The sequence below is a fragment of the Arachis hypogaea genome, chromosome 13, assembly GCF_003086295.3.
Source record: "Arachis hypogaea cultivar Tifrunner chromosome 13, arahy.Tifrunner.gnm2.J5K5, whole genome shotgun sequence".
NCBI lineage: Eukaryota > Viridiplantae > Streptophyta > Magnoliopsida > Fabales > Fabaceae > Arachis > Arachis hypogaea.
The window spans coordinates 145,214,931-145,238,304 of record NC_092048.1 but is presented as its reverse complement, the minus strand read 5'-3'; the positions used below and the strand labels follow the sequence as shown (position 1 = coordinate 145,238,304).

The 23,374-nt window shown below is 33.1% G+C and overlaps 2 protein-coding genes and 2 non-coding genes across 4 annotated transcripts; 1 reads left to right on the top strand and 3 right to left on the bottom strand.

Moving 5' to 3' along the window:
* Nucleotides 1-5,439: 5,439 nt before the first annotated feature.
* On the bottom strand, nt 5,440-5,511 carry TRNAG-UCC (transfer RNA glycine (anticodon UCC)). Its single transcript has one exon. It is a non-coding gene; the product is annotated as a tRNA-Gly (tRNA).
* Nucleotides 5,512-12,846: 7,335 nt separating this feature from the next.
* Nucleotides 12,847-15,279, top strand: LOC112792677 (uncharacterized). Its single transcript, XM_025835999.3, has 3 exons — nt 12,847-13,297; nt 13,812-14,195; nt 14,468-15,279. The coding sequence occupies exons 1-3, from the start codon at nt 13,132-13,134 to the stop codon at nt 15,175-15,177; spliced, it is 1,260 nt and encodes a 419-aa protein (XP_025691784.1). The 5' UTR covers nt 12,847-13,131; the 3' UTR covers nt 15,178-15,279.
* TRNAG-UCC (transfer RNA glycine (anticodon UCC)) lies at nt 12,933-13,004 on the bottom strand. Its single transcript has one exon. It is a non-coding gene; the product is annotated as a tRNA-Gly (tRNA).
* A 196-nt stretch (nt 15,280-15,475) lies between the features above and the next one.
* On the bottom strand, nt 15,476-22,016 carry LOC112792678 (serine/threonine-protein phosphatase PP2A catalytic subunit). The gene is made up of 11 exons (XM_025836000.3): nt 21,606-22,016; nt 20,070-20,126; nt 19,844-19,927; nt 19,321-19,392; nt 18,768-18,839; nt 18,350-18,390; nt 17,317-17,383; nt 16,835-17,026; nt 16,661-16,750; nt 16,459-16,566; nt 15,476-16,066 (listed from the first exon to the last, which is right to left on the bottom strand). Exons 1-11 carry the CDS (start codon nt 21,690-21,692, stop codon nt 16,001-16,003), a joined length of 936 nt encoding a protein of 311 aa, XP_025691785.1. The 5' UTR covers nt 21,693-22,016; the 3' UTR covers nt 15,476-16,000.
* Between the last annotated feature and the right edge of the window lie 1,358 nt (nt 22,017-23,374).

The window sequence follows — 23,374 nt, the reverse complement described above, 5'->3', positions numbered from 1 at the left end:
ATCATATTTTTCATCTCTCAAACTCACTAACACTCATAAAACAAGGGAGAGAATTTTCACATTTCAAAACATACACATTTCATTATGGAACACACAAAATACATAAGGCATATGTGCCTTTATATAGGCAATGCTTCCTACTAAAATAATAATTTATGAATCACAAATCAATTTTGTAATGACTACCATTTTATGACTTGGCTTCATGAATCTTCTTTCAACTTGCATTGTAGCTTCTATAATCTTCTAATTTCAATTCAATTTGATTTTGAATTCTTCAATGTTGTAGAATGTTGTAGTTATACTACTCTCTTGAATGTTCTTCAAAAATCTTCAAGCTTCCAACATTAGCTTCTAGCAATATCTAGCCAATTGATGATTATTGTATTCAACTCAAACTTTGCTTCTTCAATTCTTTAACCATGCTTCATGAAGATTCTAGTCCATGCAAGTTGATTTAAAATTTTAATTAATAGTTAATGACAAAGTTAGTGATGGAGTATATGATGGGACTATAGAAGCAAGAAGAAAGGCGTTAGTGAGATGTTGCAAGAGATTATATATTAAGAAGGAGATACATTGGAAACAAATATCACGATCTCGACATGCAAAAGAGATGGACAAGAACACTAGATTATTTCATAGCATTGCTTTAGCTAGACGCAGAAATAACAGAATTGATGCACTGATAATAAATAGTAGGATGGTAAGAAATCAGGCAAAGATCAAGATTGTAATTAGGGATTTTTACAAGAGCTTATATCGTCAGGAAGTTTCTCCTAGAATTGATTTCCGTAATAGACTGGTCAGTCGGATCAGTGAGGAAGAGTCTATATCTCTGGAGGTGTTGCCATCAATTGAAGAAGTGAAGGAGACAGTATGAAACTGCGAGTCAACTAAGACACTGGGCAGTGATAGTTACAATATGAATTTCATCAAAAAGTGTTGGGAAGAAATTGGGGGTGAGTTCACTGCAGCTATGATGAGTTTCTTTGAGACAGCTAAGCTACCAAAGGATTCAAATGTTACTTGGGTGGTTCTGACACCAAAATTTGTTGGAGCAAAGGAGATTAAAGACTTGCAGCCGATTAGTATGGTTGGCTGTGTATATAAGGTGATATCTAAAGTGTTGTCTAGGATGTTGAGAAGGGTAATGCCAGGATTAGTCGGGGAGACGCAGAGTGCTTTTGTGAAAGGTAGGAAAATACATGATGAGGCTTTAATAGCCTGTGAGACTATTCAGTGGCTAAAGTTGAGAAAGAAAACGTATGCCATCATTAAGCTAGATTTTCGAAAAACTTATGATAGAGTTAAATGGAGTTTTGTAGATATTGTTTTAGCTAAGATGGAGTATGGTCAGAGATGGAGAGAATGGATTAGGGAACTTGTAGTTGCTGCATCAACGTCACTACTGATTAATGGGTCACCAACCAAGTAATTTAGGATGGAAAGGGGTTTGAGGCAAGAAGATCATTTATCTCCATTTCTCTTTGTTCTTGTTGTTGATGTTTTACACAGGATGATAGGAGAGACAATTCAGAATGGGCGCATTTTCCCATTACTGGTAGGGAGGGATAATATAGAGTTGTCTCATCTCCAATTCATAGATGACACTATATTATTCTGTCCCCTGAAGAGGAAATTGTGTGAAAATATAGGAGGCTCCTCCGATGCTTTGAATTGATGTCTGGGTTAAGTATCAACTTTGAGAAGTCTAGCTTGATTCCGGTTAATTGTGAGTCAGACTGGGTACAACGGATGTGCGGTGTTTTGGGGTGCAAGGTGGCAATACTACCTGTGAAGTACCTTGGTATCAATCTAGTGGTGAATCCACGGCTTGTGAAAACATGGAAACCAGTGATTGATAAGGTTGAAGAGAAGCTTAGCCTGTGGAAAGCGAAGGTGTTAAATAAAACTGGTAAATTTATTCTTATAAAATCTATTCTTATTAGCTTGCCAGTTTATTATCTTAACTTGTATAAGATGTCGAAGACGGTTGCAGAAAAGTTAATTAATTGACAAAGAAGATTTCTTTGGGGAAAGGAGGATGGTAAACCTGGGATCGCTTAAATTAAATGGGAAGTAGTACAGGCACCTAAGAAGTTACGAGGTTTGGGGGTGGGTGATGCAGTGGTTCAGAATATGGCGCTTCTGTTTAAATAGTGGTGGAGATTTTCTAAGAAAAATTGTTTGCTTTGGAAAAAATTGGTGTGTTCGTGTAATAACCTAGATCTGAATCGAATGCTATGCACTTAAATGCTCCCTACTAGAGGTGATCCTTAGAAGGATATTTGTCAAACGCAGATAAATGAGCAACATGTAAAAGAGAAGATGATTAATGGTCTATATATGGAATTAGGAAATATGAGGATGATTAGATTTTGGGAAGATAATTGGTTACATTGTGGTATTCTAAAGCCTTCCTTTCCAAGACTTTTCTCGATTTCAAACAAAAAAGGATTCACTATACGGGACTGTGAATTTTGGGATGGGTTAGAGTGAGTGAAACTTTCAATGGAGAAGACATCTATATCAATGGAAATTAGAGTTACTAAACCAACTCCATGGTGTTTTACAAGAGGCCAAATTGACAAGAGGAAGAGAAGATACAATTGTATGAAAATTTGATAAAAATGGACTGTTTACTACTAACTCATTTGTGCAGGTATTGTAGGAATAAAGGTTACTAGAGGATATATCAAGCTATAGTTTCACTAAAACTATTTGGAAGGGACTGGTTCCACCTCGAGTTAAAGTTTTTACTTGGTTTGTATTAATTGGTAGAGAGAATACTAAAGATAGGCTAAGTAGGTTTGGTGTAATTGAATATAGTGACAATTTGTGTGTGCTATGTGGTAAGGACATAGAGAATGTATACCATTTGTTTGTTGCTTGTGAGTTTTTGTGGCAGCTGTGGTGTGCTTTGGCTTGTGATGGTGGCCATTCATGGACTATCCCAGGTACGATAAAGGAACATTCTAAAAGTTAGACAGGGATAACAATGAGAAAGAATTATAGGAAGAAGTGGTGGATAGGTTTCTTTGCTATTGTTTGAAATATCTGGTGGAAAAGAAATCAAAAGACCTTTCAGAATAAGGCGTTCGAAGTTGCTGATGTTGTTCAACATTCATTTAAAAGCTACAGAGAATAGAGTTGTGTTAATTCTTTTAAGGGTTAAGTACTGAAATCGTCCCTAAGGTTTGGGGTGAAAATCAAAATTGTCCCCAACCTTTTTTTGTTATTAAAATCATCATCAACGTTACAAAACGTTATAAAATCGTTCTTTTCCACTTCAATTTTATTTTTTTACCATATTACCCTTCCTTATTAATAAAAATAATTAAAAATAATATTAAAAAATTAAAACAAACTCACCCCCACCCCCCAAACCCCTCTCAACCCTCACCCCTCCCCCCTCTCGTAACTCCCTCACTCACCGTCCCGTAACCCCCTCACCCCACTCCGGTAACCCCCAATCCCCTTCCTGATGCCCCTCTCTTCAAAATCCCAACCCCAATTTCAACTTCAATTTTTCTTCTCGCTGCTGCCGCCACCCTACTTATTCATTTTTAGGGTTCGCCGCCGCCGCGCGTGGTCATCGGGAGGGGACCCCGTCGGCGCTGCTTCTTCTTCTGTGATTGCCTCTACTTCTTCTTCTGCTCTGCTTGAACTTCTGCTTCTTTTTGAACTTTTGCTTCTGCTTGAGTTTATGCTTCTTCTTCTGTGATTTTTTATTTTTTTTTTAATTTCTGGTATTTTGCTATTTTTGGATTTGAAAACTGAAATTGTAGTTGATGATTATTGAATTATTGTTTATTAAAATTGCTGTAATTATTGAAATTGTTATGCTTCTTTTACCTCTGATTTTATTGTTGATTTATTTTGCTTTGTGAATGTTGCTGTTAATTTGTTTTGTTATGAGTGATGAATGGTTATGGTGGCAGTGGTAATGGTGGTGAGAAAAGGGAGAGAGAGTGGGGTGAGGGGGTGAGGGAGTTATGGGAGTCGGGAGTGGGGTGAGGGATGAGGGATGAGGGGTGGGGGGGGGGGGTGAGGGAGTGGGTTGAGGGGGTTACGGGAGAGTGAGTGAGGGAGTTACGGGAGGACGAAAGGGGTGAGGGTTGAGAGGGGTTTTGGGAGGTGGGGGGAGAGTTTGTTTTAATTTTTTTAATATTATTTTTAATTAGTTTTATTAATAATAAAGGGTAATATGATAAAAAAATAAAATTAAAGTAAAAAAGAACGATTTTATAACGTTTTGTAATATTGAAGATGATTTTAATAACAAAAAAAGGTTGGAGACGATTTTAATTTTCACCTCAGACCTTAGGAACGATTTTAGTACTTAACCCTTCTTTTAAGGGTAAAGTATACTTTTTGTCCTTGAAGTTTGACAAAAGTTTCAAAATATCCCTAAGTTTTATTTTATTTCAATTTTGTCCCAAAAATTTTCGATTTGCATCAAATATACCCATGACAGCTAATTTTTCAAAAAATTTAAGACCAATTCAACAACAATTTTATAAGAACAACCCTCAATACAAGCAAATTAAGCCTAATTTTCATGCATTATTGTTAAATTTGTCTTAAATATTTTAAAAATTTAGCCATCGAAGATATATTTGATGTAAATCGAAAACTTATGGGACAAAATTGAAATAAAATAAAACTTAGGGATATTTTTAAAACTTTTACCAAACTTTAGGGACAAAAAATATTCTTTACTCCTTCTTTTAATTATTAATGACAATGTCAGAAATGACAAAAAAATAAAAATTATTAACAGATTTTTATTCTAATTTTTTTTACTCTATCTTATTATGTTGAGTTTTATGTTTCAAAAAAAAAACTATGATACAGACACTTCTCAAATGCTCGTTAAATTACGATTACTTTTACCGAGCCAAGTAGCAAATAGACTAAATTCTTCTATAGAAAATTTATATAGAAAATGTGTCTCTCATCCCTACTTTAATGTATTGTGAATTTGTGATGCCCAAATTAATCAGCTCATTGTTAGATAAGTAGTCAAATTTAAAACGTTCCAAATCTAAAAATTTTGAATCTCTGTCTTGTCTTAACGTGTCGTTGTTATGGACTTATGAGTCATCATCTATGGCCACCTACAAAGGCCAAAATAGAAGAAATATCTAATTTTGTAAAAGAAACAAGAATATTGGTAACCATTTATCTTTTCCAAAAATGTATTTGATTTTTTTTTTTCAAATTATTAGCAAAATTACAATGTAAAAATGCTTTTGGGTGAGTATAAATCTGCTATATTATTTTTAGTACGAAAGTAGTGGATGACGGATGGGGCCGACTATTTTTATCATACATATATATAAATTCAAAATTACTCTTTAGATTGTATGTAAGAAATTAGGGTTTTTTTTTTAACTTTTAAAACGTTTAGTTTTGTAAAAACATAATTAAAAATGCGTTTGCCGGGAGTCGAACCCGGGTCTATTGCTTGGAAGGCAATTATCCTAACCGTTGGACTACAAACGCTTCTTGTTGGTGGCTTTTCCACTAATATTTATTTTAATAATTAACCACTATTTGCTTTATTGAAACCCGCTGGTCCACACTGCAATTCCTGTGTGTGGGGTGAAGCCATCAGCCATGGTGGGTAATCCGTTATGTTTTGAGGCACCGAGGTTAAGATGCGATTTAGTATCATCATAGTTAGTTTTTGATATTAAAATTTCAGTTTTAATATACAAAATTTCAATTTTTTTAATATTTTTTAAAACATAAAACAAAATTAAAATTTTTTAAAATGGATATTGAAATTTAAATAACACTTTTTATCTAAAATACTTTCGTTCTAATTAATTAATTTTAATCTTTTTTTTTTACAAATCAAATTAGGTCTCAATTTTTATTTTCTGCTCATCTTCTCGTACCTTGTAGCAATATCAAAAAAAATCTAATTGCAGCCACTGCTCCATCACCATTGCTAGTACTACAACCTTATTGTTGTCGTCATAGCCGCCATGAGGTAGACGAGTCGTCGTCGCACAGCAATTGCGTTCTCATATTTTCAGACACAGGATCTTGAAGACACCAGCTGCATCTTCTGCGGCTAGAAACACAACATCATCTTCATTGTCGTAGCTACGGTGAGCTAGGTAAGTCGCCATTATGCGTGCATCTTCGTAGCCACTAGTGTTCTCATCTTTTCATCTTTTCACACACAAGACCAACATCGAAGACTTCAGCTACAGCCTCTTTCGTCTCGCCATTGCTAGGACAACCAACTCCTCGTCGTCGTTAGCTTTCCACCATGATATAGGTTAGTTGCCTTGTTCTAAATGTGTCTCTTGATGTGCCTATTTTTTATTGCACAATCTAATTTATGTTGTGATTGCATAATATATGACTTATTTGTTTTCAGTACTTATTATAACATATTTTTAGTCATTGAAAGTGGTTCGGGCTCTTAAAAAAATTAGGAGGGTTGGGAGTGCGAGATGTTATGATTCGCAATACAGTTCTTCTATTTAAGTGGTGGTGGCGATTCTCTAAAGAAAAATGTCTGTTGTGGAAGAATGTGGTCTGATCATGTAATAAATTCAATTCAAATGAGCTTTTATCCTCTCAAGAATTACTTAATCGAAGAGTCTGTAGAAGGATATTTGTCAGTTACAGTTCAAGAATCAAGAAGTTAAGCAGAAGATGATTACTGGATTGTCTATGGAAGTGGGTGATGGGAGGTAAACTCGTTTTTGAGAGAATGTTTGGATCCAGGGAGGTTCTTTGAAAGATCATTTTTCAAGACTCTTCTCAGTCTCAAACCAAAGAGGATCAGTGATAGGAGATTGTAGGTTTTGGAATGAGATAGTTTGGATATGGAACTTTCAATGGAGGCATGAACTATTCCAATGGAAGTTGGATCTGGTCAACCAACTTCACCATACCTTGAGGATAGTCAAACTTGCATATGGCAGAGAGGATAGGATTGTGTGGAAGTATGATAAACAAGGTGTTTTTTCTACTAACTTATTTGTGCAGGTGTTGCAAACGGAAATAGTTTCGAAGGATATATCAAACTACAGCTTTACTAGGACAATTTGAAAAGGGCTTGTTCCACCTAGGGTGGAGTTGTTTGTATGGTTTGTATTGTCTGACAGGGTCAATACGAAGGAGAGGCTGTGTCGGTTTGGAGTTATTTACCAAGAAGATTCTTTATGTGTGTTATGTAATAGAGGTAGCGTCGAATATGGTCACCATTAGTTTCTTGGGTGTAGCTTTTCTTAGCAGGTATGGTGTTCTTGGATCTCATATGTTGGAATGCAAAGGGTTTGTCCGGATACGGTGAAAGAGCATTTCCAAAGTTGGACTGATATATCAAATAGGAAGGAGAAATACAAGAGATGGATGGTGTGTTATTGTGCGATCATTTGGAACATATGGTTGGAATGAAATCGGATGATCTTTTAGAATAAAGGAAAAGGGTTTGAGGAGATTATCAACTTATCTTTTCTGAGCTATAAGGAATAGTTAGGTGCGAATCCCTTTTGTTGTTGATGGCATTGCCGGAGATGATAAGAGTTATTTACGTTTATTTCGCTTGTTGTTCATTTGGTTGTTTGGTTTTCTAAATTGTTGACATCTGTGCTTCACTTTTGTGTTGAACTTTTCTTAAAATAAAAAAAAAAACTTTGTATGATACTAATTTTTTATTGATTTGTGCTATATCAATACCAATTTTTGAATTTGATAACTTTGAGTATCATACTAACTTTGTCCTGATTTGTGCTCTTTTAATATTAATTTTTAAGTTTGAAAACTTTGAGTGAGAGTTATATTACAATTTCATACTCTTTTGAACATCCTTACTTGCCCTAATCTTCTCTAAGACTATTGATTTAATATTTCCAGATTTGGGTATCACCGTTTTATTTTACTCAAATCAATTATCTGTTCGATTCGCTAATTATCATTTAACCTTGCTATATTGAATGGAGGAATGATTGTCTACAACATGGTTTTGAAATGATCCAATAATGCTTTTGGTTTATTTTGTTACTTGAAAATTATTGTAGTATTTTTTATTGAAAGGATCCAATAATGATCATTTAGCATATGAGCATATCATCTTTGAATAATAGTGTATTTTGTAGACATGTAGATTTGAGGAAAAGGTTTTATTGTAGTATCACAATTTGAAAATTTAAAGATTATTTTTTGTTTAATGTGTGTCTTACATTCTAATTTTAATTTAATTTCATGAAAATTATTTGATAAAAAAACTGTTACGAAAGTTTAAATTCATTTTGATGTAGATTTAATTGAATTTCTCTCTTAGATAAATTTTTATTTGTTGACGAACAAATTAATGGATATAGTTAAAAATACGAATGAATAGACCCAATGGCGTGACAACATTACAATTGATATATACGAAGAGTGACGAGCTAGTCCTACAAAATAGGATTAGCTTATAAGTCTTGTTTGAATCTTATTGTTTTTTTTTGGCATGGCCAATTGTGATGTAATATTTATCTAATTTGTGTTTGTAAGACTCTCTGTTAAACTCATTATTATTAAGATTTATAAATAGTTATTGTAAGAGTTGTTTGTAAAACTTTTTAAAGTGTTGTAAAATTTGTTTGTAAGACTTTTTGAAATTGTCAATATGAATTACTATTGTATGTTTGATGTTTTTGGTTGTCTTCTATTGGGAGACTTTTTAAAGAAACAATTTGAGATTAACCATACGATGAGAACATTGATTTAGGTTCTATTAACTTGGTAATTAATGTTGTGCAAGCATGAAATTTTTAAAACAGCCAATTTATTACATTCAACTTAGACCAAATTTTGCATAAACATATGCTTGTTTATTTTTTTAGCAAATTAGTCAATATATCATTCACTAAACCCATAACAATATTTATTTACAAATAAAGATGTTTCAAGAATTCAACGTTAGCAAATTAGCCAATTTAATTTTATTTATATATTTGCTTTCACAATATATTCACAAATACAAAGAAATGCTCCTATTATAATTTAAAAAACAACTCTATAACTTAATTTATAGTTTCTTTAGCTTCCAAGGATTTCTGTGATATACATATATAAACGGTACTTGTAAATCTTTAGTTTTCTTGGCTTTTTAATTATCTCATTTCACAAGAACCGAAAACTTTCAATATATGAGTTTTCATGGCTTGAACAATGCCAAATTGTCCTAACTCAACAATCCTACATTGTCGGTTACAAAAAGATTATATTTTTCATTGCTGGAGTCTGCAATTTATTAAAAGAGTGAATATCTCATTCGATCTTTGATAATTATTTCGAAAGGATTACGAGGTGTTTGACAAAAAAAATATCTAATCCGACCCCTGATTTTTTTTTAGGACTGATTAGTCCCTATGTCAAAAAAAATAAATAATAATATTTACTTTTTTTGGCGGTTAATCATTCCCATAAAAATAAAGCTCAGAAGTCGAATTGAGTATTTTTTTATCAAGAATTTCGTTGTCTTTAGAGATAATTATTAAAGACTGTTTAAAATTTTTTATCTTATTAAAATAATAAACGGATAATTGAATTTTCATTGCAGAGCGATGAATTTGAACAGAATCATATGCAGCAATCTCCTAAAGTTGGAGAGATATTAAAATCCCATATAATATAAAATTTATCAAGCACGAGTTCATCTAAACTCAAATTCTGGGTAAATCAGACTCAAACTCGTTCTAGGGATCTAAACTCGTAAAAATGTATACCCAAGAGTTTGATAACCTTGCCAAATCATAAGTAAATTGCACTAGAAAATTACAAAAAAATGATCACTTGGTATATACATTATGCCAGATTGGTGACTTTATGCAAATTGTGAGCATATATACGGCTAACCACAATAATTCTAACTACTCATATTTATTAAGTCGATCATTGTTATGAACCTCAAAATCTCTCACAGTCGAAAACAACTATTCAAAAATAGTGACTATATGCAAATCTAACCATAATACTTTTAACTACTTAAGATAAGTGTCATCATCAAATCATCCAAAATTTTATGTCAAATATTTCATTATCATCAAGTTGCATATCTTATTTTTAGGATAGTTTCTGTTTCTAGCATCAATAGCAACTAATTTGTTTTTCTCTAGAGTAGTCCTTAAAACCAAGCACACAAACAAATTCAAGAAGCCATCATAGAACAACAAAGACTTAAAAAAAGAGACGAAAATAAAAAAGAGATAGGTAGTGATAGATCCAAAAATGTTAAGTTGTAGAGACAAACATATAGCACATAAAAATAACAAAAAAAAAATAGTATAAACATATCAAAATATATAAAAATAAATAACATAAAAATATTGAATATTAAATAATTTTTTATTTATTCATTATCAATATTGATATATTAATAAGTAATAACTAATAACGTAGTTATTAATTCAATTTTTTATAAATTACATATAGAATAATATTAACAAAAATAAAAATAAACTTGAGTAAAAGAAAACTTGAAGATATAAACTTTAACTAAATAAATTCATTAATTTATAATGCTACAGTGATGTTTTGTTTTTTATTAACTTAATTTAATATATTTGTTATCTTATACTTTTTAGATATAATTAGAGTTTAATTTTGACGTATTGATAGTGTAAAATATTTTATACAATTATTTAATTACATTTATTTTTTTAGATGATCATTCACACGATCAATATAAAAAATAGTTATTTTTTATGACATAATATTACGTAATTAGATGTACGTAAAAATTTATTTTATATTAATAATGTATCAAAATTTAATTCTAAAAATTAAAAAATATATATATAATAAAAAAATTAGTTAACTTATACTCTAAAAGAATATGTTAAGAATATAATAATAAAAAAAATTAAATTTTTAATATATTTAATAATTGAAAATATAAAAAAATAATTTTTTGTCAAAATTTTTTATAGTGTTTTTAAAATATACCCTTATGTTATATGTTAACAAATTTTTTGAAATATTTCAATACAAAATTTAATAAATAATTTTTTAAATATAAAAACAAATATAATTTTTTAATAAAAATAAATATATACTTATACATATATTTTTTAAAATATTAAAAAGATATTTATTTTCACAAATTAATAAATAAATCTGTCCTTAAAAATCATCATAGTGAGATAGATAAAAAGATAGAGGCAGAGATAGAGAGCATAAAAAAAAAGGAAAAAAGGGATGGGAGAGGAGGGTTAGGATTTTTTTTGTATTTATTTTAAATTAAATAAAATACTAAAATATAATTTAATTATGTATATTATATTAAATATAATATTGAGATTTAATTAAATCTCGATTTTTAGATTTAAATATTTCGATCTCTATCTTTTGGTTTCAAATTCTCTTTTAAACGCAAAATTATTTACATGTCATTCTCTTTTTTTTATATATTTTTTTAGAGTATATATCTATTTTAGTCCTAACAACTCTAATAGGGGACAAAATGGTCTCTGATTTTCTATTCGAAAATGACATTGTTCTCTTCTAATTTTTATCATATCTCGCATAACATTAACAATCTAATATTGTAACTTCAAGGTACACAATGCACACTCTATAAATTTAATGTTGACAAGAAAAAAATCTTCAACTTATTCTCAACAAATTCATACTCAGGAAACTAATAACTATGTTTCTCAACTACTTGTCGTCTTCGATGGATCCCATCAATATAGATAGCAAGTCTGATTTGTTAAGACCCGCCGTCGTCGTTGCCATCTCCCTTCTCCTCTGCCCTATCATCTCCATGACCACATTGTCCACCACTCCAATCACTTCCTTCAGCTTCTTCTCTGAATCAATGTTCAGTAATCACTTCGATTTCCATATGAGCTGCAACGATGACATTGCTCGTTATACTGATAGCTTGGATGCGAGGTCGAAGCTGTCTGCCAATTTGAATTCCGGAAAAGAAGGAATGAAGCACTTGGTGTCTATTTCAAATGAGAATTTGAATATGATGTCATAGGAGAATTTTTCTCACGATATCCTAATGTCCAACAATCTATATTGCTTGCGGGAGAGTGGAGAAAGGCGTGCCCTTAGAATAGTTGTGGAACTTGGTCTTGAGGATGTCGTGGACGTTATCGAGGTTGGAGGTGATGTTATCGAAGACGTGGAAGTTGATGCTTCTGGTGGGTGAAGTATAGAGGAGGTAGATGTATCAGTCACAAGGAAAGTATGAATATTAGAGTTATGTGAGATATGATAAAAATTGGGAAAGAATAGTGTCGTTTTTGAATAAAGGGATCAATGATCATTTTGTCTCTTGTTAGAGTTGTTAGAGATTATTTTGTCCTCTATTCGAGTTGTCAGAGACTATTTTATCTTCCGTTAGAATTAACAGAGCCAAGGACTAAGTTAATTTTAGTTGAAAACTAAAATGTCTGATATAAAATTTTTTAAAGACCAAAATAAGTATATATTCTATTTCTTAAATTTTGTTGACTATTCTATTTCTTAAATTTTGTTGACTTTTCTCTATACTGCTTCATGTTCATGCGGGCACGTGGTACGCGAGGTCCCTATTGAATATTGATTGATAATGACGGTAGGAAAATTGAATCTACGAAATTCCACCTACAAAAAGAATGAAAAGAAAGAAAAGAAAAAATTTCGTTCAAATCGGATCATGAGGTCCAAGCTGAACAATAACGAACACTTGAACAAAGCCACGGGGCGGGGTCAGATCCGATCCATAATCGAAGAAGAAAGACTATAATATCCCTGAGTCCGAACTACCGGAGTGTACACGTCATCACCCTGACGGAACACCTTTAAAAACGAAGAACCAAGGCAACACAAAGTGAACAAACTTCTTCTGGTACAGTACTACTTAGTACTTACTAATTACTATTACTATACCACTAAAGCTCTGACACTTATTTTAAAAGTGCGTTTGCCGGGAGTCGAACCCGGGTCTATTGCTTGGAAGGCAATTATCCTAACCGTTGGACTACAAACGCTTCTTGTTGATGATTTTTCCACACTCTATTAATTTTAACATTGAGCACTAGTTGCTTTATTGAACCCTGCGTGTCCACGCTGCCATTCCTGTGTGTTCATTTTGTGTGTGGGGTGAAGCCATCAACCATGGAGGGTATTCCTTTGAGGACTACGATGCCTTCAACGTCAACTCCTCACGCTCACAATCATGCTTTCGCAATCAAAACAAGATCAACATCAACCCTCCATCTTAGAAGAATTCGCCCTCTACGCTTTGCTATTAGGGCTAAAATATCTGAAACTGAATTCCAAGGTATGCTAACTTGACACATCCTCAGAAGAAAAAGAGTAAAAGTTTTAACTTTGATGGTTGTATTGTTTTCGATTCTATAAAGTCGTACACTTGATAAAGTTTAGGGTTTGGGGTTTTGGAAGTTTTTAATTGGTTGGTTCCAATCCAATAGCCCAGGATTGTATTTTGTTGGAATTTGGCTTCTAATTGTCAAGGTTGATACTTGATAACAAACTTCAATCACATAACAACCTATTTTCCTAGGTGCTGCAAGTAGCTAATTAAATAGGGTTATTGTGGTGTGTCCTAAAACATTATTCATTGGTGCAATTGATATAATTGGTTGCTTTTTAGTCCAAATGGGTGGTGTCGTCTGGTTTTTGTGTCCAAGTGCCCGAAAGCTAGTTCTAAATGTTTTGTTTGCAATGATTAGTTGCATAGGATTATTTAACTATCCAATTTTCTGATCGATCAAGGTCTATTTTTGGCTAAAGATTTAATTTATGTTTCGGTATCTAAATGGTTTGCACGGCAGATTTTCAGCGATATGCGAAACCATTAAATCTTTTACCAGCATCGGAAGTGAAAGTATGCACAGATACCTCAATACAAAAAGTTTCTTCATCTCTGAAGGATGATAAGTCCAAATCATTATTCAGGGTCAAGTTAGGTACCAGCAATGCATATGGTTCAAGTTTAAGCGATCCCAGTGCTGGAATTCTTCTGTGCTTGATAGACGAACATGGAAATTCCATATTGCAGAGAATACCTGCATGTTCGTCCATGGACCATTCTATGGAGTCAGGTGATACAAATAATACTGACATGCTTCACTTCCAAAGAGGTTCTGTTAATGAATACATCTTTGAGGGTCCAAAAATTGCAAAACTTGAAGCTCTTTGGGTTAGTGTTGAATCAGGTATGTCATCATTGTTGATTTTTATTCAAAAGAAAATTACCTATATTCCCTTAGTTGTCTCAATATTATACTTTTTTTTTTGTTTCCTACGGTATCCCCCAACCCGACAAGGCAAGGACTAATCCGTGGCGGTACTGAGCTCCAATTATACTTTAAAATATCGTAGTTGTCAAACTTTTCAAATGGTTTTTGGCAGCGACATGTTTGCTCCACCATCGATCCATTTAAACAAAGTGTTTCTAACAACACTTTTCTTCTCTATCTAAGGTCAGGTCAGTGGCGTTTAGGAAGTGTCTCCTTATCGGTTATTAGTTGTGAAGCGCAATCGTCACTGCCAGAAGATGGGACACAGCGGTACTTTGGATTCCAGTACGACTTTCAGATTGACAATGTGTTGCTCGGTGAGGGAAGTGATCTCCCCATGTTGGAGCTAAGGCCAAGCCTTGTGACTGAATTGGAAGGGACTGATCCCACCAGCTTCTTCAGCAATGGGCTTTATGACTTATCCTCGCCTTCAAGTTCTAACGTCACAAATGAAGAGAGCATGAGGGAGTATGCAGATTTGAAGTTCTCATTGCTGTTTTACGATGCGATGCTGACAGCTTTTGGCGCGTCGGTCGCTTCAGTCTTGGCTGGAGAAAATGCTGGAATTGCTTTCTTGATTGGCGGGGTTGGCGGCTTCTTGTATCTGCTACTATTGCAGAGATCAGTGGATGAGTTACCTGCTTCAGAGTTGATCTCAAGCAACAAGGCAGGAACAAATTCGCCATTCAAAGGAATAAGGGGTCCAATAGCAAGCGTGGCATTAGCATTTATATTTGCTGTGTTTGCAGCGAGGTATAGCTCAGGAGATGTTCAACTCATGCTGACACCAAAGGATCTCATAGTTGGAATGATGGGATTTCTTGCGTGTAAAATATCCGTGGTGTTATCTGCATTTAAGCCTATCAGACCAGGTCTGAAGTTGCCAAGTGATATGTAATATAATACTTACAAATTACCAATACCATAGTCATTACTGTGTAAATGCTCACACCTTTTTGCTTCTTTTAGGATACATACAATATAATGTTTTAACCCAAAAGCCTAATGTTTTAATTTTAAGAAGTGCACCTTAGCCAAACCCAAATTAAAATATTGTTTGGTTGCTCCCAGCCTCGTAAGTCCCAAGTTTTCAACTATGATCACCAATACAATTTGATGAACCCAATATATTTAATAACACTTCCATGTAAAACCAAATATACATGGAGCCACAAACATAAAATAGTGATTGCAAATTTTCAAGAAACAGCTTTAATTGATATAAAATTTGAAGAGAAAATTCGCATTCAGAGTTAATGGAAGACAAACTACCTAACTAGAACATATTCTCACAAGACAGGAAAACGATAAAAAAAATAAATGTATAAAAAAAATAAAGCACCCTTTAGACGATATGTTAAAGTATCATCCATCTACAGAAACCCATCGCTTTGACAATAGCCCTAAATCGAGGAGTGAAAGGTCAAGATAATGGTAAATAAATAGAAAAAGAAAAAATGGAGAAAACATTAAATTGATACATTGCATGCTGAAATCGTGTACACATGCCCACAAGTATCGCCTGCTCCTCAGCTTTCTCTTGGAAAGATTCAATTTAAAAATTCATTCAAGTAAAATAACACATCCAGCCAGGCCTAACTTTGAAAATGTACGAGTATCAAATTTGATGCAATGGCTCTGATTTCGACGCAGAGATGAGCTTTGCACACTAATGCAGGGCACTGGTTTCTGACTACAGCAGCAACTCAACCAAAGTTCTATCATAGGAAGTAATCAGGTGTTCTCCTGGTTACGTCCGGCTCTCCCCTCCTTGGAGCTGGCTCGAACTGCGATTGAGAAAAATATTGATTAAAGTAACAAACTTTAATACATGGATGCAAGAGTATTTGGTTTCGATCCATGTAACATAGACTCGTTTGGTTGGGAAGAGAGACAAAATACTAGTTCAAAATAGTGGGGGGGGGGGGGGGGTGGACAGTGATGAAGGAGCTTGAAATGGAAAAATATGCATCTCACTGTCCTGTCAGACCACTGCCACTGGTGACATTTCCAGCATGGTTCTCAGTGGTCTGGCAAGGGGGTAATAGTGTTCATTTATTATATTTTTCTTGTCCTAAACTACTCCCAACAGGATACACAATCCAAATACTAGCCTAAAGTGCTAAGAAATGCAGATCAACTTTATGATTATTTGGGTAATGAAAATAGGGAGCTCAACCTGAATGAATGTGTGTCCTTTGCAATCATCAACTTCAAGGATGGATGCCATGTTACCACAGCGATAGCAATAATTAGGTGCACTAAATATGGTAACCACTTTTTGCTCCTGAAAACAAGACACCATATATCAGCCATTACCACAACAAACGAAAAATGAAAAAAAAAAAACAACAAAAAAAAAAGCAAGATGAAGAACTTACATGTCCCCAGGTATACCCTTCCATAACCAGCTGGTGAGCTCTAGCAATCAGCTTCAAGTTATTGGTATGGTTAAATTGCTCAGATATGTCCTATAAAAGCAACATAAAAATATCAACAAAAATTAGTGACAGACGTATGAGAACAGGCAAGCTTGATGCAGTGTACCACATTACCTGGCCGAAGGTATATCCAGCACCTCTAGGAGAGATGCCCCAACCACAGCGATCATCTGGATCAGACCATAAAAGATCACACATGGGACCCTCATGAGGAACTTCTTGCACACGATCATATTTACGAATGTTATCAAGCGTTTCAATAGAAGGGGACAACCCTCCATGAAGGCAGAATATTTCAGATTCAACCTTCAAAGAGAAAAACTTATCAGTTAAGCAACAATACACTTCAAAAAGCTAGGAAATCTAATAAATATATGAACCGCAATTGGTTGGCCCACATTTTATCTGAAGCTAAGAGCAAATTGATAAGAGCTCAAATCAAAAGTTAAAAGCAAATTGCTAAGAGTGTGGTATGAAGATCTAAATCACAATATTGAGTTGAGCAGCATGAAAACCCAAGTATCGTGAAGTTTTCTAATAACAAGAATTTGAGACAAATAAAAATTATTTCCAGGTTTATATAATATTATACTAACCAATGCTGTCAACGGAAAGTAGTCAAACAAATCAGTGAAGGTCTTCCAGACATTAGCACTACCATACCTGCAAATCAAATGAGAATATTCACATGCACAGTTTTGCAAACTTAAGAAAATTATGTTTTTGCAAAGGAAACCCACAAAAATAAACTCCAGAACAGCTTCAATCAAAATATTAATTTAAAATATTTTATACGGGATGCAAACCAGATGCAGATTTCAGTTGTTTACTAAATAAATTAGAATTGTAAAGTTATCTGCAACCTGTGTCTTGGGCCAAGGTATTGTTAAAATATGCAGATAAAAATTCAGAAAACAAACAACCTGCTCGGACAACAGTATAATAATTAATAAACGACAACGTAAATTTGTGTAAGCCAGTCACGAAATCAAGAAGCTCTAGTATGTCCCATTTTTATTTTGGTGGGTTAAGATGCAGGTCTTGGTAATTTGTTGGCTAGTGCAACTTAATGAAAGAATGCCAGGTTGCTTGAAAAATCCATAAACCTTACTAATATGATGCGGCATCTCTTTTCCACTGATAGCGGATTAAGCTAAAATTTAGGGTGCGTTTGGTTTGCATTTTTATTTTCTGTTTTAATTTTCAATGTTTTTCGTTTTCTGGATTTTGTGAAGGAAAACGTGAAAACAATAAAATCCTATTTTCTCCTCTTGGTTTCACTTTTTCCTTCATAAAATCCAGAAAATAGAAAACATTGAAAATGAAAACAGAAAATAATAATGCAAACCAAACACGCACTTATATCTTCTTATCTTCTATTAATAAAAAATAACAAATATCTCCATATTGTATGAAAAATGATAATTAAGGACACTAGCAAGAGAACTGTACTCTTAAGCTCACATCAAGGAAAGAAACCAAGTATACACTTAAGTGATAGTGACAATAAAGAATACAGACTAAGCAATTAGATGGGAAAAAATTTGAATTCAAGAGAGAGATGATCATATAACAGAAGTTATATTGCACAAAGGCAAACCAGAATTAGTGAATTTAGCATGTACTTACTTCCGAAGGCACTCATCATAAAACCCATAAACTTGTGTAATCTGCAGCAGAAAGCTAAGAACAACAATTACCATTGGCCCAAAACATATAAAAACAACTATAGTAAAAGGTAACAAGTTCATTTACTTAATCAAATTCAATAGTATCTACTTAAAGACAAGGTATATCTTGGTCCTCCAATACATCAAGGACCAATGGTGTCCTAGGCAGTATATGGTTTGTTTCATCAGCACATCTGTGGAAGCAGTCAATTGAAGGCAGTCTATGGGAACCTTTGGGTAGTAGATTGATGGAAAAAAAAAAACCCCGAGAACCCAATTGATATAGACCATGTCATTAAGGACCAAAATATGAATTCGGTCTGATCTTCAGTTAACTACTGAGAAAAAGGCCAGATAACACAAAAAATAGAACAAACCTGACGACTTTCGTGATTTCCCCTGAGAATGGTGATGCGCTGACGATAACGAACTTTAAGGGCAACCAAAAGCTGCATTACATATTAATTATTATAAAAAACGTAACTAATAAAAGATATAAAATAAGAAATCAAAATCAGCTACCCTCAAGATATGCAGTTAAAAAAAGAACACAATTAATGGTTCTCTGAATGTAACAAAGCAACATTGAATGTCATGCATCACATTTTGGCATGTAAATGTAAATTTCCGTGCAGGTGTTTTGCTCAGAATAGACAAGAAACTGAGCACAATCATATTCTTGGTTTTCTTGCAAAAGAATTGCAATAACCACAAATGAAATAAACATTATAAATATTTCTTATGGCACAAACAGATTTGTCAGACTTGATACAAATATGATTGAAGCTCAGTTGCACTAGAGCTATCAGATGTCAGTAAAACAACATACACCAATAACCACAACATGAAGATGGAAAATTTAACAATGACCAAAATACTTCAATTCAAACTACCATAAAAGAAATGTATAGCATGAGAATGCACACTTACCGTTACCGTTTCAACAGAGTAGTAGCCACGGTCAACATAATCTCCCATAAACAAGTAATTTGTATCTGGACACTACCAACAAAAAGTTGTAACTGAAATTAGTAATAACCCATCATGTTTCAAATTTCAAATACACTCAAGAATGCATAATTAATGGCTCTACTAGGGAGCAATTCTAAGATGAAAAATAGCATATACACGCTCAAAGTTGAAATACAATAGTATGTTACTATCTTAGTTGCAATCAACTGACACCACTTACACTAACTATTTAGAAGAGATTGAAACAGCTAGCATTGGGAGGACTACACTGTCATGAAATTTCAAACATTGAAGGCCCTTCCAATGTGAAAATAAGATAATAAAACAAATGTAGTTATTTAATGTGTCAAGAACATGAGCGTGATTTACTGACTTTAAAAACATTATTCTGCATATACACAATAATATGCAATCTTCTCTTCACAACTTCAATAAAGAAATGATGAATACAAAATCTACTATCGGGAAAACAGAAAAATACCTTTCCTCCAATACGAAAAAGCTCTGCAAGGTCATGGAATTGCCCATGAATATCACCACAAATTGTAACAGGACTACTCACAGGCTGCAATTATTGGACAAGAAAGAATATTCTTAGCTTTTTCAGCAATACAAAATCAATATAATGCATAGTGAAGGCACACTAAATTCATCAAATATATAGAACATACAGACATATACATAAACATCAGAGAAAGATAATATACCTGAACATTACTCTCTTCCATCAAAATCTCCTTTGCCTTCTCACACAAGACCCTTACCTGCATATAAAAGTACAACTGTGGGAATCAGCGCTGGAGCACCGAAAGTATAGAAACACAAAGTTTGAATAGAGAATGGGTTGTCAATAATTATAACAAAATCTGTCATTACAGGGTAAGCAAAGATTAAGTGTGACATATCAAGCTTTATTATGCTTTAAGTTTTCTTTTCATGAGGCACGTCTATTTGGTTGGTTTCTGCTTTTCATTAACGAAAGCCAACCAAAACTTTAGACGCATCATGCATGTGACTATGTGCGCTAACACCATCGAGATTTTTAGCATATTGGATGCTAATTGGGAGGAAAGGGAAAAACTGAAGGTAGATCTCAACTTGTTTTTATCAATTAACGTGTTTGGCCAAAAGCGAATTGAACCAAACAAAATGAACAGATTGGGCCAAGTTTAGTTAGCTCTGGTTCAGTTGTCCAATCAGAAGCAACCCAAAAAGTTCCCAAACATAAGAAAACTGATCCGATTTACCATTTTCTCCTAAGAACAAATTAACAAAAAAGATTAACAAAGGAAGCAAAAACAGAAACATTTTGGTTGACTACTATTGATGCTTAGAGATAATCAGTTAAAGAATGAAGCTATGATCTTACACCAGCTGGTTTTGATATTTTATTTTAGCTTTGCTGGCAGCTTCCATGTTCAAAAGGCAAAAAAATAGATTCCACAACAAAATGCCAGTGATTCCGAAAGCATCACAAAGAAGGAAAGTAACAAAGATCATGCAATGGCGACAACGATGTGGCCATAGCCCCGGCGTAGGAAATATACACTGAACAAACTCAACTCTCCTTTCTACAATGAAGAGAATATCAATGACATATGCATCTTAATATCTTATACACTTATACTTCTTGGGGGCTCAACACCTAGCCATATCAAGACATGCAGAGTTAACATGATACATGAAACATTCATTCCCAGTGAGCCAGCTTGGAGCTTATACGTCATGAAATCTTCTAATTTTTATTTATTATTATTTCTTTTGTGTGTATCTTGGAAAAATCTCTCTCTCTTGGCAGCACGAAACACGCATGTACAGGAAAAATTCACCATTTCAATAATAACAATCAAAATAAACATACAAGTAGTCCTTAAATGCAAATATGACAAAAATAATCATGACAAATTTACAAGCCTCTGAAAGAGACAAGCCTCCACCTACCAAAATGACCTCGCACGCTGAAAAGTATAATTCAAATCCCGTAATAACTAGAACGAATCAAACAAATCCAACGGAGTATTCAATCAACACATAAATCCCTCCATTCCATTTCAATAAACAAGCCAGAATTCAGAGAAAACCAGAAAAGGATTCAATTTCGCTACAAGCAACAGATCGACGCAAAAGAACTCATTCCAGCTGAACCAAAAACGCAGATTAAAAATCATCGAAAGATTTTGCCGATCCGGAAGGAATGAAAAAGAAAAGGAAGAAAAGGTTCAGAAGGAAATGGAAAAGATTACCTCTTGTTCAGACAAGGGCTTGCACTGCATGAGCTGAGCAATCTGCTCATCGAGGTTTCCATGTGAATTCGAAGGCACCGAATCCATGCTCACGATTGCTGCTCCTCCTCCACCACTTCGGAATCTTGTTCTTCTTCGTTGTTGGATCAATGTCCTCTCTGCGGATTCGAGGAAACCCTAGATCTCACTGGGAGAACACTTTTTCTTCGCTGTTGTTTCGGTGGTGGTGTTTTGTTGTTGTTCTTCTTTTCTGCCTCCGAGAGAGAGAGAGAGAGAGAGAGAGAGAAATGGAAAGAAAGAGAAAGAAAGGGTTGGGGGTGGTGGAGAAACCAAAGCGTTGTAGTAGGCTTTGCTTCGCTGGGCTCGTTTTGTTCTATAATAACCACTCCTTTTTTTGGAGAACGAAAGATTATTATTATTATAATTATAATTATTACATTTATAATTAAAATATGAATAAAAAGTATTAACAATAAATAATAAGTTAATAACTAATGATTGATTTATTGTTTATAAAAAAATTTAATTATTTAATGTCGGAAAGAAAAATTTGAATCTTTCTAATGTGTGTCGTCGGACTTGGGAGGTTAGAATACTTATGACCAAAAGGTGGTAATATAATTTGTAAGTTGGAGTCATAGAGATATATAAATCAATACAAATGTACCCAAAAATAATCGATATTGCTGTCCAAATATTTGAGAACATCAAAAAAGAAAAAGGAAAAAAGTTTAGTAATTTAGTTCTGTTAACATGCATTTAAATTTGCTCCAAATTATTTATTATTATATTTATCAAAATTTAAAACATTATTTATATTATTCACTTAAGAAAAAAGTTTAAAAATTAGTAGAATTTATTATTTATTAGAGTAAAACAATTAGATTTTCAAAGATTTCGACCTTGAATTAATTAGTCTTTGAATTAAAAAAAACTAATGAGATTCTTTATGATAATAAATGGTGGACATATATATCATTCTATCAAAAAAAATGCGAGACAAAACAAAATTATCCATATATTTTGTTATCTACAGTATATATTCTATTGCTGTCACTTAAACACAAAAATAATATAATTTTAGACAAAAATATTTATTATCTTTCAAATTTTTATATAATATTTATCGACTGTTTTATATTTATCATATTAAAACCTAAACCCTAAACCCTAAACGCCTATAAATTAATAAAAGGACATCAAGTATATCATAGAGGACTAAATTGATTTTTTTTTCCTTCAAAAACTAATTAGTTCAAGTTTAAAATTTTTAAAAGACTAACTGACTCTAATTTTTGTCAGCATTTTTAGTTATAAGTCCGATTCTTTTAATTTAATAAACTAAAAATATATTTTTAATTTATAATTTTAAATATTGATGATTAATGGTTAAGTAACAATAATAAATTGTGCCGTGAACGTATTTCTCTTGGCTTAATTAATAATACTAGAGAGAAAAAAAAATATAATTAATACTAATTGACTAAATAAGACAATTAATAAAAACTAAATAAGACCAATTTTAACCGATTTTGATTAAATTTTTTTGATTATCAAATATTTCCTTACAATTATATGGACGCCTGTTGGCCAAATGATTTGTCAAACAGAAGTTTCATATCAACTATCAGCTATACAATGTATAGTTTGCAAAGAACATGTTACGTGGATTTGGCAAATAATGTTGATAGAGATCTATCACCTTTTCTCTTTCTAAAATTATTTTGACAAATCATTTATTTGAATTTAAAGAGAAAAAAATTCCTAAA